The 15,933-nt window shown below is 37.2% G+C and overlaps 1 protein-coding gene across 1 annotated transcript in view; it reads right to left on the bottom strand.

Moving 5' to 3' along the window:
• The window catches only part of GARS1 (glycyl-tRNA synthetase 1), a 45,523-nt gene that overhangs the window by 24,183 nt on the left and 5,407 nt on the right, over positions 1–15,933 (bottom strand). Inside the window, exons 2-7 of the mRNA XM_081795051.1 lie at positions 9,715–9,816; positions 8,620–8,722; positions 7,212–7,353; positions 5,879–5,967; positions 4,906–4,982; positions 1,436–1,581 (exon numbers count right to left, since the gene is read on the bottom strand). Coding sequence (XP_081651177.1) covers positions 1,436–1,581; positions 4,906–4,982; positions 5,879–5,967; positions 7,212–7,353; positions 8,620–8,722; positions 9,715–9,816 — 659 coding nt within the window. The remainder of the gene's footprint in view (positions 1–1,435; positions 1,582–4,905; positions 4,983–5,878; positions 5,968–7,211; positions 7,354–8,619; positions 8,723–9,714; positions 9,817–15,933) is intronic.

The raw sequence follows: 15,933 nt of genomic DNA, 5'->3' as shown, positions 1-15,933 counted from the left end.
AATTTCACCCTGCTCTCACTCTAACACACCAACTCCTCATCTTGGTGGTGCTTTCCACTTTTGATACACATAGAAGCAGAACTACAGTTTATATGCATTTTTTTTAAAGCTGTAAGTTTGTCTGTTTATTTATTTTTAGGTAAGCTCCACACCCAACATGGGGCTCAAACTCACAACCCCGAGATCAAGAGTCACATTCTCTATTAACTGAGCCAGCCAGATGCCCCTATATGCATTATTTATAAGTAGAGTGTGTAAAATGATGTGTTCGTTATTTTTCCATTTTCTAAATAATCATAAAAATGTAACATATTTAGCAGTTGCAGAGTATTTTACTAAAATGAACTACTTTACTATAATTTACTTAACCATCTCAAATTATTAAATAGATTATTTCTACTTTTAATTTATGTACTCTTGATAAACATAGCTTCCTTTCCTTTTGAATTATTTCCTCAGATAAATTCCCAGGAGTGGGATGACAGGTCAGAGGGTTTGGCCCATTTAATGACTCTCTGTATGTACTGTCAAAATGAAAGGCTTGCCTTTGGCCTCTCTCCATAAAATATCCCAAATCAACACAGTGTGTGACTAAAACAATTCCAGTAATACATTCTGTCACAATTACTTTTCATTGTTCTTTAGTTTCTACTCCAGGAAACATGATCTGTCTAATTCAGCCAATGCCTACACTCCATTATTCTACAATGAGACCGTAAGAAAAATATCTGAAGCTATGAAGTGTAATACTTTGGCTAAGTGTGTTAACATGGAGAAGAAATCTGTAAATACAGATTCCAGCTCTGGATCATATTGTAAGCTGTTCAGCTTTCTTTACTGTGAAAACCACATCTTGTAAAATAACAAGCTAAACCTACGTTATTCAGTATGGTAGGCCACTAGTCGAATGCCTATTTAAATTAATTAAAATTAAATATATTTTAAAATTCAGTTCCTCTCAGAAGCACTAATGCCATTTCAAGTGCTCAAAAGCCACATGTGGCTGATGCCCACCATACTGGACAGCACAGATTATAGAACATTTCCACCAGTGCAGAAAGTTTTATTGCAAAGTGCTGATCTAGACAAAATTCTTCCCTAAGTGTCCTTCAACAATAAATTCAATGACTTCCAAAATCATTCTTCAACTATCTCTTTTGCCCTATACAGCTATAATTAGAAGACATGATGATCACAGACTTTTATTTTGTGACAAAAAAAAAAAAAATTATCACATACACTAAAAAAATTACATTCAGAAAGAGTTAGAAGGAATATACTTAATATGTCTGTCATTATTTCTCCTTAATAAATATTTATCTGCACTTTCTACATATCACTTATCAAAAGTTTTCCTTCATGGCTGATAATGATGTTTACTTTTTATTATGAGAAATTTTAATACCTCATTACATAAAGAATAAGTGATACATACCCAGGCATGTTTCCTCCAGGCCCAATGAAGGTCTTGAACATTAAGTTAAAAGATACTGGAGGGGACAGATCATTTCCAGTAATGGGGGATTTTACATTATAGTTCACAAAGAGATCCCCAAGTTCTTGCTGTCCATAGTTATCAAGCTAAAGGATAGGTCAAGAAAATAATTAATGTATAAGACTGAGGAAAAAAAAACAGGGCATAAGATAAGAGTATTATATATAAAACCCATCCATCATTAAAAGTCACCCAAAACAAGAACATCAGAATTAACCTAACCCCCAAGATATCCAAATTAAAACCATAACCAGTTCACACACTTTCCATTTATCAATTTACCATTTACCATTCTAGAAAAATGGAGTATCTTTCTGGGACTGACCTAAAACTCACACATTCACCATCTCACAATGAAAGATAAAGCAAAAGTGTCTCTGGTTCAGTTACAATAGCTACTGACTGGCAAGCATCTGAAATCATGTAAGTAAGTGTTCCAAGTTGAATTTTACCACTCTGTGCATATTTCAGTCAGGTTCCCTTCCCTGTCTATTCATTAAATGTGCATATACCTTTTCTTTCCCACTAGATATTAAGATCTTGAAGGCAGAGCTGTTTCTTATTCATGTCTGCTTGTTCCAATTTATTGCACATTTTATACATCGATAATCAATGCCAAACTCTAAAATAATGTATGACCCTCCAATTCAAAAATTTCAAATGACCATGACAAACCATCTAATACTGAAGAATATTCAAAACTTAAAAAAAAAAATCTCCCAAGAGAAACAAAATAATTAGATAAATCAACTCATGGCCATAAGAACTGAGGCTCTGGAGTCAGAAAACGCTAGATAAACTGCCCAACTCTACCACTAATGGGTTGTGTGACTTAAAAGTAAGTTCTTACCTAACCTCTCAGAGCCTCATTTTGCTTCTCTGTGAAACAGGAAAACAGAACCTACTTCACTATGAAGGGCTACTATGAATATTAACTATGTAGGGGCACCTGGGTGGCTCAGTCAGTTAAGTGTCTAACTCTTGATTTCGGCTCAGGTCATGATCTTGTGGTTCGTGAGTTCAAGCCCCGTGTCAGACTCTGTGCTGACAGTGTGGAGCCTGCTTGGGATTTCCTCTCTCTCCCTCTCTCTCCTTCTCTGCCCCTCCCCTCCTTGTGCTCTCTCTCTCTCAAAATAAATAAACTTAAAAAAAAAAAAAAAGATTATGTAAAGTACTTAGCACAGGGCCTGGCACATAGCATACATTATACTACTTACTAAGTGTCTTGACAAAGATATCTGATCGGGCCTCTAGATCTGACTACCAAATTACAAGAAATATGGAAACGGAGGAACATGTAAAATATCACTAAAATGATACAGTCAGCCAAATCCAGACAGTAGGAAACACTAAGGAACAAATGATTCAACTTTAAAAAATAATTTTTTAGGGGCGTCTGGGTGGCTCAGTCGGTTGAGCACCCAACTTCAGCTCAGATAATGATCTCGCAGTTTGAGTTTGAGCCCTGCATCAGGCTCTCTACTGTCATTGTGGAGCCCGCTTTGGATCCTCTGTCCCCCCCTCTCTCTGCAAATCTCCCGCTCATGCTCTCTCTCTCTCTCAAAAATAAATATACATTTAAAAATATATTACCAATTTTTTTTAATGGAAGTTAAAAAATGACTTTAAAAACTGGTACATTCAGAAATAGGTCAGCAAAAATGGATACAGAAGAAAAACAATTAATTCTGAGCTACTGGATCCACATAACAGGAATAAAGCTCATCCTAACTCAGAGGGTGAATCGGTGCTCTTAAAGAAGCTATCGTGCTTCATACAGCTGAAAAGGAATCAAAGGCACTAACAGGTGGAGAAAATATTATTACTCACTCAAGTAAACAGATGGGCCTTTGGCTGTGAATCCACCAGGGCCATTTCTGAGTACCAGACCACAGTCCCCAACTTTTCACTGAACATTACATTGACAGCTTGTATGTGTATCTGATATGGCAAATCAAAAAACAGACTGCTCTCCCAAGACCATGCATATGGGATGAAACAGAGTCAGATTTCAAACTATAAATTATGACTTAACAAATCAGCTAATTACTTCCGGGTCTGACACTTGACTCGGAAATGAATGAAACTGCTAAGATCAAAGATACATACTCACAAAAACTTAGTAGGTCTAACATACTAAACGGGAAACAGTAATTTAGGGGTAATTAGAAGTGCTTTTCATTTCTTCTTTCTATTAAAGGTCATGCCTTTGGAAAAGGAAATGAGAAATGAATGTGTAACTACGACTGTCAAAACTCAAGAACTGATTTACTAAACCATGAACAACAATACTAAAGTAATGAGCTTTAAGCAAAGGATAAAATATACCTCACAAGGACTAAAATCAATTGGCAGATTAGTCAACAGCCAAATTGAGATTTTCTTTCAATTTAAACGAGGAAGGAAAAAATTTCTCTACCGTTAGAAAGCTAGATATCACAGCGAAAAATCAGCATATTTGTAGAAAATAAGGCAACAGTGGAAAAGTATCTAATAAATTCGCATGAGTAAAAAGCAAAGAGGTAGGGATTCCTACATTCAGCCTCACATATATATATACCAATATAAAGAAAAGATGTATAAATATAGCAGTGGTGTGTGTGTGTGTGTGTGTGTGTGTGTGTGTGTGTGTGTATTTTTACCCAAGGAAGTACATAAAATTTAAGAGGTAAGCTTTGATGGACCTCATGATCAAACATGGTGTTGGAGAAATGTACTTTGCTTAAATGAATACACGACATGAGAAATCAGCAACATATGTACATGGGCATGTGCATATTCCTGGGGCAAAGAGGTGCAGTTTTCATAATATTCTTAAAGTGATCTGTGACCCAAAAGGAGGATAAGAACTATTTCTGATATAGAAGGTATTCCTGCACTTGGTACAAGAATCGATTATCTCTATGGTCTCTTTTGTCTTCCCTAAACTTAGCCAACTTAAATAGAAATTATGAAACTTTTAGTCTATAGGGAAAGCAGGGGCCTGCTCACTGGGTTTTAACAATAACAGCATGGAGTCAGGGACGGTGCAACCACAAGTAGATCAAGTGGCTGATGAGACAGTGCTCATGAAGGTATCTTCCCCAAAATCTCTACAGCAAGACTGAACAACATTCATCTTCAGCCACTCGTCTGGTTTTTGCTATTGAATCCAGAAAACTGGTTTCGAAGGAGACAGAACAAATTTCATGCCTATTTACACTGAATTGCTAGTTTGAGCTAACATAAAGTATTAGCCACAGAAGGCAGCGAAAGAAGAAAATAAAAATGCAAAGAGAGACAGAAGGTAAACTCTACTTCTTTACAATTGTGGCCAGGGTCAGCGCAATGTGAAATTCAACAGTCACCAAACACTGAAAGAAAGACAGCACCTTCCTGAGTTACTGTGATAACATCTCTAAAGTACTCACCTGAGCCAAGACACTTTCCATCTCTGATTTCTTCTCAGCAGAGCACTTCTTATCAGACATCAATTTCTGTAAATGAGCTACAAGAACAGTGTTGGTACATGTCAATTTCAATCAATGGGAAAAAGGAAAATGCACTTTGAGATTCAGCGCTCAAGTGGTAAGAAAATGAATCCAAGGATAGTGTTCTTACTTTATATAAACTCCATGGTTGATTTTACAGGGAGAACCATAACACTGTCCTGATTCTTTTGCAGGACTTAGAGTTTCTACTTATCATGTATAAAAACTTCTTGTTAAATAAGGGACTGGATCCATACAGGCATACCTCAGATATATTGTGGGTTCGGTTCCAAACCACAATATAACAAATATTGTAATAAAGCAAGTCAAATGAATGTTTTGGTTTCCCAGTACATATAAAAGTTATGTCTGCATCATACTGTACTCTGTTAAATATGCAACAGTATTATATCTAAAAAAGTACATACCTTATTTAAAAATATTTTATTGCTAAAATGCTATCATTTGAGCTCTCAGAAAGTCCTAATCACTGATCACCATAACAAATACAATAATTATGAAAAAGTTTAAAATATTCCAAGAATTACCAAAATGTGACAAAATGAGCAAAAGCAGTTGGAAAAACAGTGCTGACAGACTTGCCTGATACAGGGTTGCCACAAACCTTCCATTTGCAAAAAAATGCAGTATCTGCCAAGCACAATAAGGTGGAATGCAATAAAGTGAGGTATGCCTGTATATGTAAGATCTGCGCGCTTTAATCTTTGTATGTTATGCCCCCCAATTTTTTTTTATGTTGAATTTTTATTTAAATTGTAGTTAACATATATGGTAAAATTGGTTTTAGGTGCACCAACAAATTTTTAAGAGAAAAAATATGAGAAAAGTTTAATCTAAACCCTTTGTTTTGATGAATTCAACCTGGAAGAATATCTGAGATGAAAAACCATACCTTTTAACAGATGGTCAGCGCGAAAACACTCTCCATTTTTTACATCTTTCACCATGAAGTCAGCAAATTTATCTACGTGGCCAGAGGTCCTAAGTTAACAAATGCCAAGCCAATCTGTCACTTTCATACAAATTAAAACATAGACTTTACCTTATAAGACAATCTTCCTGCTATATGGAGTATATTAAGCTTATATCTATGCATCTGAGGTGGAAGCTCCCGTATGTATATAATGATGTATCCGTGGTAGATAATAATGTATGCCGAGAACATTCTTCTTCAAATATATCCTCACCCTTTCCCTAAGTTCTTTCTTCCCATAGGGAAAAGACATCAACTAGATTATACTTTTCCACAAGTTGCCATAAAGCATGTGCTACTTTGCAGAATCAATTAATCCATGCCTACCCCATTATTAACGATCTAAGCAAAGGCCGAAACCATAGGGAATGTAACTAGGCAAGAATTCATGATACTCAGCATGGATCCTGAATCTTAAGGAAAGAGTTTTCTGCCACTGAAACCTGAATGGACACTGGTATTACCTGTTACACAGTTCCTATTAGTGGAGCAAACGGCTAAAGGACAGGTTAGATCCAGGTTAGATCTTTTAGATCCATCACCAGTTTTTTTCTTTTAATTGGCTGAAATTATTGAGAGAGCCCAAAGGATGCAAACAGTGAAAATTAACTCTTTACCAGGCAACATGAAATGAAGTGATGAGATACAAAATGGTAAGAATTCTTCTTTCTGTTTTATATTCAAGCAATCCTGCCCTGCTTTCAACAATGTTAGTAGGGATAATCTAAATTTCTGCACTAAAACTTCAACACAAATAGCAGTATTCAATTCTAAATGCATACACACCTTTGCCCAAAACTTCTAAAAACTCAGAGTAAGGAAATAATCATATATATTTGCAAAAATCCATCTATCAGATGTTCAGCAGACTCAAAAATGAGGAACAATTTAAATGCCTACAATATGGCACTAACTAAATAAATTATGGCACATCCACAAGAGAATACTATGCTGTCATTAAAAACGCTTTAGAAGAACATTTAACGATGTAAGTAAATGTTCACCTACATTACATGAAAAAAGCAGTGTGCTGCTGATGTTGATGTATATACAGGGACTTCCAGAGAAAGAACACAGTAAGAATATATACAGTAATTTTAACTTGGCTGTCTATGGACATTAGGTATGTATTTTCTTTGTTTGTCTTTATTTTCCAGATTTTTATAGTGAATATGGGTGGTTTTTGTAATCAGGAGAAGTTACTTAAATATGCATTATTAAAGAATTTCAGCCCCCCAAGTAGAGATCTTACTTTAAAACTGGTTCGGGAGTAAGCATGGTACAATCAATCTCTAGGATCTGCTCCTCTTGGATAAAGTGCTGCCTCCAGGTCTGAATAATATTGTTCTTCAAAGCACATCCAACTGGCCCAAAATCATACAGACCACTAACGCCTATAAAATATGAATGAGTAAAACGTGGACTTGTCACTCTAAGCAAACTTGTCACTCTAAGCAAATGAAAGCAAAAAGACACGAGAAACTGTAAGACTTCACACACTCCCTAAAAAGGTATTAAAGTCAGCAATTCGAATCCCTCAATACTGAAGAGTCTTACTTCCAGCTAGCCAACAGATGTAACATTTAAAAGCTCATACTCCATTTATTATATTCACACATTAAGAGTTCCAAGTAGGTTTAGAAAAAAACTAAAAGCAAATGATGTTCCTCCATATATGAGAAACAGAATGAAAAAGCAGATTACAGTTTTGTGCCATAGATATAACTTGCTGCGGCAGCTGGTAAAATGACCTAATATTTTAGCACCCAATTCCCTAAATTATTCTTGGGTATATGAGCCACTATACTTAATCTTGAGTATATGAGCCACTATATTTAAACCTTAAGAAGTTAAACATTTAGAGATCTGCTTAACCAAACCTGAATCAAGTTTCAGTGGCCAAGTACTAAAAGTCTAATCCTACTGCAATGATCTCCACTAACTGAAAAATACCACTACACATTTAATTATATTTGCCTATTACAGATAGGCAAATGTAATTATAGAGATTTATCTACATACCTGTGAAGAAAGTTTTCTCTTGGCAGTTGCCATAAAGAATAATCTGGGGGACCCTGGCTTATCACTGCCCTTGTGTGGAGGTGCACAGTACAGCCGGCCAATGTTACAATGGCGCTCGAGTGCTCCAAAGAAGAGTCTATCTGATAGGTACATGGACATATTAAGTTCTTAATACCTGGGCCCCTACCAATTCCCTACATCCTAATGGAAAAAAGCAGTCTTTAAGAATAAGTAGGGGGGCGCCTGGGTGGCTCAGTCGGTTAAGTGTCCTGCTTCAGCTCAGGTCATGATCTCACAGTCTGTGAGTTCGAGCCCCGCGTCAGGCTCTGTGCTGACAGCTCAGAGCCTGGAGCCTGCTGTGGATTCTGTGTCTCCCTCTCTCTCTGCCCCTCCCCTGCTCATGCTCTGTCTCTCTCTGTCTCAAAAATGAATAAAAAACATTAAAAAAAAAAAAAAGAAGTAGGGTGGAAAGACATAAACAGATTTTACACCAAATGGCCAACTTTAAAGGAACAAAAGCAAAATATCCTGTTTTACGTGACTTGATACAATTAGGTATCAATTGAAAAGCCATGTTTTTGATTTAAGCACATATTAAAACCACCAACAACATAACTGCTCTATCATTAATCCCCTACCTCCATAAATAGCAAAAGCTTGATCGTAGAAAAATCTCCTCTTCAGGGTATCTTCCATTTTTGCTCTGTCTACAATGTCATCTTTGGGCTGTAATGCTAGCTCCTGTAAGGGATTTTTAAACAGAAAACGTGTGACTGGAGGGGTGAGTGGAAATATGAATTTATATATGTGAATTCAGTTGATTCCTCAACAAAATTCAATATAAAATTTATCAGACAAGATTTTGATACCTTTAAAAAATAGAAACCTTAGGGTTTTTTCCCCCTTTGAGTTACAGAAAAGGTACCTTTACTTAATTATTTAGCAAAGTATATGATCATTTCCAAGATTACAAGACTAAGCTTACTTAGATGCAGATACTGATAAGCAATGTCTGAATTTTTAGTGGATTACAGTAGTAAGATCATGAATTAGAATTCCACACGATTTCAATTTGGTGATGGGAGATTTATTGTTTGAAAGATTTGGGAGCAAGTATTAGATGGATATACCTTTTCCTTAAAAGAAAAAATTTAACACAAAACCACTATTTACAGGCATGGAAGAATTCATAAAGAAGAGTGAGCACAATGCCTTCCAGGGAAATTCATGGAGCATACTGAGTCTAGCATTTGGGGGAGGGGGAGGTCAGAAGTCAGGGAGGCTTCATAGAAAAGGTGACATTTTGGGGCGCCTGGGTGGCGCAGTCGGTTAAGCGTCCGACTTCAGCCAGGTCACGATCTCGCGGTCCGTGAGTTCGAGCCCCGCGTCGGGCTCTGGGCTGATGGCTCGGAGCCTGGAGCCTGTTTCCGATTCTGTGTCTCCCTCTCTCTCTGCCCCTCCCCCGTTCATGCTCTGTCTCTCTCTGTCTCAAAAATAAATGAAAAAAAAAAAATTAAAAAAAAAAAAAAAAAAAAAAAAGAAAAGGTGACATTTTGAGATGCAATTTGAAAGGATGAGAAGTCTGCTGGGTAGCGGGGGAGGAGAAGGCATTCTGGATAAATGGAGATAAAGCAAATGATACTTGTTCAGACACTCTTCTAGGTCTTTCCCACCCTGACAGATTAACAATCCTAGACCAATTTACGTTCCTATTTTAGGATCTCAAGACTCACCTTTGCTTCCAGGACCCTCTTCCGTGCTTTGAGCTCTGCTACGGCTTTGTCTACATCTACTTGGGGTGCTTTATCTTCTTTCAGTTTTCGTACAAGATCTCCCTGGCCAACAAAGAGAATGTATAGTCAGGACTGGTTTCAAAGTCAAGAAAAGTTTTGAATGTGTTTTTAAGCATGCCTTTTAAAAAGCATCTGTGTAAGAATAAGGCAATTCAAATGTTTATTACGTGAGAGGTCATAAATAACTGAAGGTCTGTGCCCTCAGCAAAACACACAAACCCAGATTACTATACAAATAACTATGTTCTAAGGGTTAGATAAGTACTAGTGTGCTTTCTTTTTCCTTTTGGGAGAGGGGACAAATGGAAAAGGAGGAGGGAAAAGCATTGATAAAAAGTATGAAAGAACAGGTTAGTACTGAGAACACGAAGAGCCAATAAATCAACCACCCTCCCCTTGAATCTCTCCCCTATTTATAAAAAACAGACTATATTGCTTTCCCACCTACTTCTCTGGCCATTTCTTTTTTTTTTAAAGTTTATTTATTTTATTTTTGAGAGAGAAAGAAAGAGATAGCGTGAGTTGGGGAGGGGCAGAGAGAGAGGGAAAGAGAGAGAATCCCAAGCAGGCTCCACATTGTCAACACAGAGCCAGACACAGGGCTGAAATCCAAGAACCATAAGATCATGACCTGAGCCAAAGTCAGAAGCCTAACCGACTGAGCCACCCAGACACCCCATTTCTTCTGGGTCACTACTGACTCATATTCCTCTGCCCTTTTCTATTTTTTTTTAAACTTTTTTGTTTTTTTAATTACTGAGAGAGAGAGAGAGAGGGGGAGAGACAGAGCATGAACGGGGGAGGGTCAGAGAGAGAGGGAGACACAGAATCTGAAGCAGGCTCCAGGCTCTGAGCTGTCAGCACAGAGCCGGATGTGGGGCTCAAACTCAAACTGCGAGATCACGACCAGAGCTAAAGTTGGACGTTTAACCGACTGAGCCACCCAGGCATCCCCCGCCTCTGCCCTTTTCTTAATTGTTAGAATTTTTCCTCACTAATTTCTCTAGAATATCTTGTTCACTTCCAACAACCTACCACCTGTACACTGATCCCAACACTTAGGGTAATGTGGTGGAGATAGTAATCTGAGAAAGCAAAAAAACATTACTTACATGGTCTGGGAAACTTCAAGCTGAGAAATTAAAGTTGTCAACTTGACAGAGCCTTTGGGTTTCCAGCAGAAGTAACTGCTCTCTAGACCTTCCACATAGGCTTTTTAGGATTTTCACAGATCAAGGTCACCAAAATAATAAGCACTCAGCTCAAAATTTAAAAACCCATGAGGAAACAAGCCACCATAGATGAGACTCAGCAGAAATGACAACAGAATTAGAGCCTCCAAAGTATTAGAAAGATCAAATACACTTTGTAAACGCTTAAGACGGTTTAAAAAAAAATAATGAAAGGAGTCAAAAACATGAGCAATAAATAAGAGACTATCAAAAACCATCAGGAAACCTGAAAAAGAACCATACAGGTTCAGGTCCCATGAGATGACAGGGGGAGACGGTGAGGACTGGGGAAAATGAGTGAAGAGGAGTGGGAGACACAGGCTTCTAGTTATGGAATGAATAAGTCATGAGGATAAAAGGTACAGCACAGAGAATATAGTCAATGATACCGTAATAGTGTTGTATGATGACAGGTGGTAGTTATTCTTGTGGTGAGCACAGCATAATGTATAAACCTGTCAAATCACTATGTTGTACACCTATGTAACACAGTGTGTCAGATATACTTCAATATAAACAATAAAAAAGGGGAAAAAAGAACCACATCGATCATCTGAAATGAATCACTGAAATTAAAAACTCAATGGACATATTAAATAGCAGATCAAAGTAGAAGAGAAAATTAGTGACTTAAGAGTATAGACCTAAATAAATTATCCATGGGTAATCCATGGAATGGAGCAGCGAGACAAAGAGTTAAAAATATAAACAGGGTAGTGAGACACAGAAAAAAAGAGAGTCTAACGTTTATCCAGCCAGAATTCTCAAAGAAAGTAAAGAAAATCTGTAAGAGGTTCCATTTGAAAAGATAATGACTATGAATTTTTCTATAATTGCTCAAAGACAGGAATTCTCAGATTTAGGAAGCACAATGAAATTCAAATGACATGCAAAACAAAAATCCACATCTAGACAAGTCTGTAAAATATGGTACTTATGAGGGATTAAAGACGTGGATTTTTCATCCCTGATCAGGTAACCGTGAAACCTTGAACAAGGTGAAACCTCTTTGAGCTTGTTTCCTCAACTATAAAATCAGGATGATAATACCTCACTGAATTGCTATAAAGAGCAAATGAAACAATTTAAGTAGAATATTTTCAACAGTACCTAACAAACATCAGACACACAAAAACTGATAGCTGTTATCATGCTATAAAACACCCGAACTTGGTTGTGGCTGAGTTATTTTCAAATACTTCAAACAGAACTTGTTTATGACTGAATTATTATTGTTCTCTGTCCTAAACTTGTTCCTTCTCCTATGTATTGCTATTTGTTAACAACATCTACCACTTTCCAAACAAGAAACATCAAGTTATCCTTCTTTACCTCCAATATGTGGTCAGTTTCAAATTTCAGTCTACACTCCCCCTTTCACACCTCACAAACTAGATTGCTAGAAGAGATGACCAGTTTGGTTCTCATCCAAAGGTGTCTGCACTGAGATACACTCACCCCAAACCACCCTAATTCATGTCATTTCTCTCCCACCTTTGTAAACTTCTCACAAACACATAGCATTCTTAGTTTGGTGACTGTTCCTACCCCCATGCTTTCAATAATGTTCATCCGCTTATCCAAAAGCATCTTCCTTCACTTAATGAAATTCATTTCCCAAATACTCCAGCATTACAATAGTTCCCCCTCTTGACACTGTTTCAACTACAGGGTGAGTTTTCTATCCCAGCCCTTTGATCCTCAGAGGCTGGAAATGGGATCATGTCTTCCTTACTCCTCTCTGCACTTTCAAACTGATTTCTCTTTCCTCCTTCTAAAACACAAGCTCCTTTGAAGTGCCCATCATTACCCTTTCCTCTTGTTGCTGACATCTTCTAAGCTCCCACTTCCCTCTTTCAGTGACAGTTTCCCTCTCTGCAATTCACTCTACTTTAGAATGTCCTGGTCAGGAGGTGACAAAGATGTTCATAATTACCTGAACCTAGAACCTAACTCTGCTTACATATAATAAGAAGTATTCTCCCAGTTTTAACATCCACTGAGTTTTCCAGGAATGCCAGGAAAATATAATTTAAAAGAAGACTATATAAACTATACACTGTTTTGTTCACAATTTTACAAAGAGTTATTATTTGAAACAAACAACAACATGTAACCAATGGCAATGCTGTCGTGGTATCTGAGCCACCAACAGGATACACCTTTATCAATGTGTATCCATTACAATCACACTCACTGTAAATAAATCCATGTACAGGTATAAGCATTCGCTTACTTCTGCATAACTTCCAGTGGATTCATACCCAAGAATTTACACAATGAAATACACGTTATTTTAGGGGCACCTGGGTGGCTCAATCGGTTAAGCATCCGACTCTCAATTTTGGCCCAGGTCATGACCCCACGATTCATGGGACTGAGCTCCAAATAGGGCTCTGAGCTGACAGCACAGAGCCTGCTTGGGATTCTCTCTCCCCCTACCTCTCTGGCCCTCCCCAGGACGCCGCATGCTCTCTCAACATAAACATTTAAAAAAAAGAAATTCAAATTATTTTATTATAAATTATTTCTTTGTATTACACTTAAAACATAATGTGTACACATACTTTAATTAGATTTTATAGATATTTTCTATGAATTTCATTATCAGATCGTAATGGGGGATTCCAAAATATCTGGTGTAAAAAGGGACACTGGGTGTGAAAGTTGAGAGCCACTGAATTAGTTATTCCTCTTATTTTATCATATGCAAATGAGTCTGGTGTGATTATACACTAGCAGTCTTTATACCGTTGTACTGGCCTCTCCAGCTAAAGCAACATCCTCAGTCATCTTCTAACTTTAGCTTCTTCATTTCACTTACAATAACTGAAGTCACCCTATCAATCCAGTGCCTTACTTATTTACACACATTTTATTTGTCCCTGTCAGTATAAAGTAGGCCCTTTTAAGATGGGAATTCTGGCATGTCAATTCTGGCACTCAAATATTTGTTGGTTGATATCACAAACTAAACCTAGCACAGTACAAAGCACTTAGTATTCAGTCAGTATCTACTGACTTATTCTTTACTCAGTGGTTCTTTTCCTTTCCTCTACCTACCAAGAGCACCTATCTCATAAATGTTCACTAACAGTGCTTTTTGATGAGGATAAGAACTCTGTGAAAACCTTTGTTTTGAAAAGAGGTTGGCAAATGGTGGTTCTTCATGAGTGACTGAATAAGTAAGCAAGTAGTTCTTCTGAATATCTATCCCCTACATGTCACGTATTAGCACTCCCACATATTTCATACACTTTTTCTTTTGGAGCTTCTCATAGAACACTAGCAAGCAAGGCCACACGTAAAGGTAGAGACAGGAAGAACTTAAAATAAATTCCCTTGAAGCACTTTTTTTTTGGTCTTTTAAGGTTCAGGCATAGAATACATACATCAAAGAAAGTGCAGCTATTAAAAAGAAGCAGTATGTGAGTGAGGATTCCCACACTGGGTTAGTCATCTGTAAAATGCGGTGAAGAAAGGAAATAATCATGTTTATTCTGAATAATAGAATAATTAAACCGTGATTTATAATGATCCAATCCTGAAAACAAAAGAACTGGAGGTGATCTAAACATGGAATGAAGGTACTTAAGAAGGCCTAACTTCTAACTATTTTTCTTTCTTCTTTGTTCACCGATCAATTATATTTTGGGTTGTGCTTCCATGCATGTTATGTGTGTACTCAATGAAACTGACATGAAATATCATCAACATCTCTAAATTATCCTTGAGAAGCTTAGTTCCTGGGTAAATTCCTACCATTAAGACATATATTAATAACTAAAAGCCTCTGATTATAAAGCAGGGTAGCTATTAGATGAGAAATCATTCCAAGGGATCTTCTTAATGGATCCTTCATATATATCATGGTGCATATTCAGTTGGCCAAGAAAAACCAACAAGAAAACATTTCCTGGCCTTGTAAGATGCTGCCTTTACACATACGTGGGTTGAGTTCATCTCAGATTCCCAAGTGTATTATAATCCTTGACAAAAACTTCATAAACTTTTCACTTGCCCTTCGGATTAAGCAAGAGCTTTAATGTACACTCACAGTCCAGAAAAATCAGGGCAGAGAAAAATCCAGGGCTCTTAACCCTAAGACTTCTTACTGCTACCAAGATGAGAGTTTCACCTGTATCTTCCCCATCACAGCAAAAGAAAATGTGAAATACTGAAACACAAGTAATGTTATTCACATGTCTATTCCCACCATTAGACATGTAAGAGGTTCAGACAGTAAATCATTATTAAAGACCTCCCAAGTAAGCACTAAAAAGGTTCCTCTATCATCCTATCTCACCAAATTCAGAAGACATCAATCCTCTTGTAAAGGTGCAAAATGTTACCAAACTGGCAACCCCAAGAAAATGTGAGCTCCATGCCAGCAATGGTTTGTTTGGTAACACTAGTGCTCTAACAAGCCACAATCCTTTCAGAACAATACTTAACATTTACCAAGAGTATACTATGCACTGTGGGCAGCATTTGAGCCCTTTACATTCACCTAACGCATCAGTTCTACACCTTCTTGGTCTTAGAACCCCTTTCTACTGTTAAAAATTACTAAAAAAAATAAATAAATAAATAAATAAAAATTAAAAAAAAAAAAAAAAATTACTGAGGATCCCAGGGTGCCTGGGTGACACAGTCGGTTAAGCAACCAGTTCTTGGTTTCAGCTCAAGTCACCATCTCACAGTTCATGAGTTCGAGCCCTACATCGGGTTCTGCACTGATAGTGCAGAGTCTGCTTGTGATTCTCATTCTCTCTCTCTCTCTCTCTCCCCACCCCCCTCGCAAAATAAATCAATAAACTTAAAAAAAAAAAAAAATACTGAGGATCCCAAACAGCTTTTGTTATTGTGGGTTATTTCTACCTATTTGTGCTGTATTAGAAATTAAAATGCATGATGGGCTAAATGG

This window comes from Panthera onca, chromosome A2, assembly GCF_046562875.1.
Source record: "Panthera onca isolate mPanOnc1 chromosome A2, mPanOnc1 haplotype 2, whole genome shotgun sequence".
Taxonomy (NCBI): Eukaryota; Metazoa; Chordata; class Mammalia; order Carnivora; family Felidae; genus Panthera; species Panthera onca.
The sequence above is the reverse complement of the archived record's forward strand: the minus strand, read 5'-3'. Positions and strand labels throughout refer to the sequence as shown.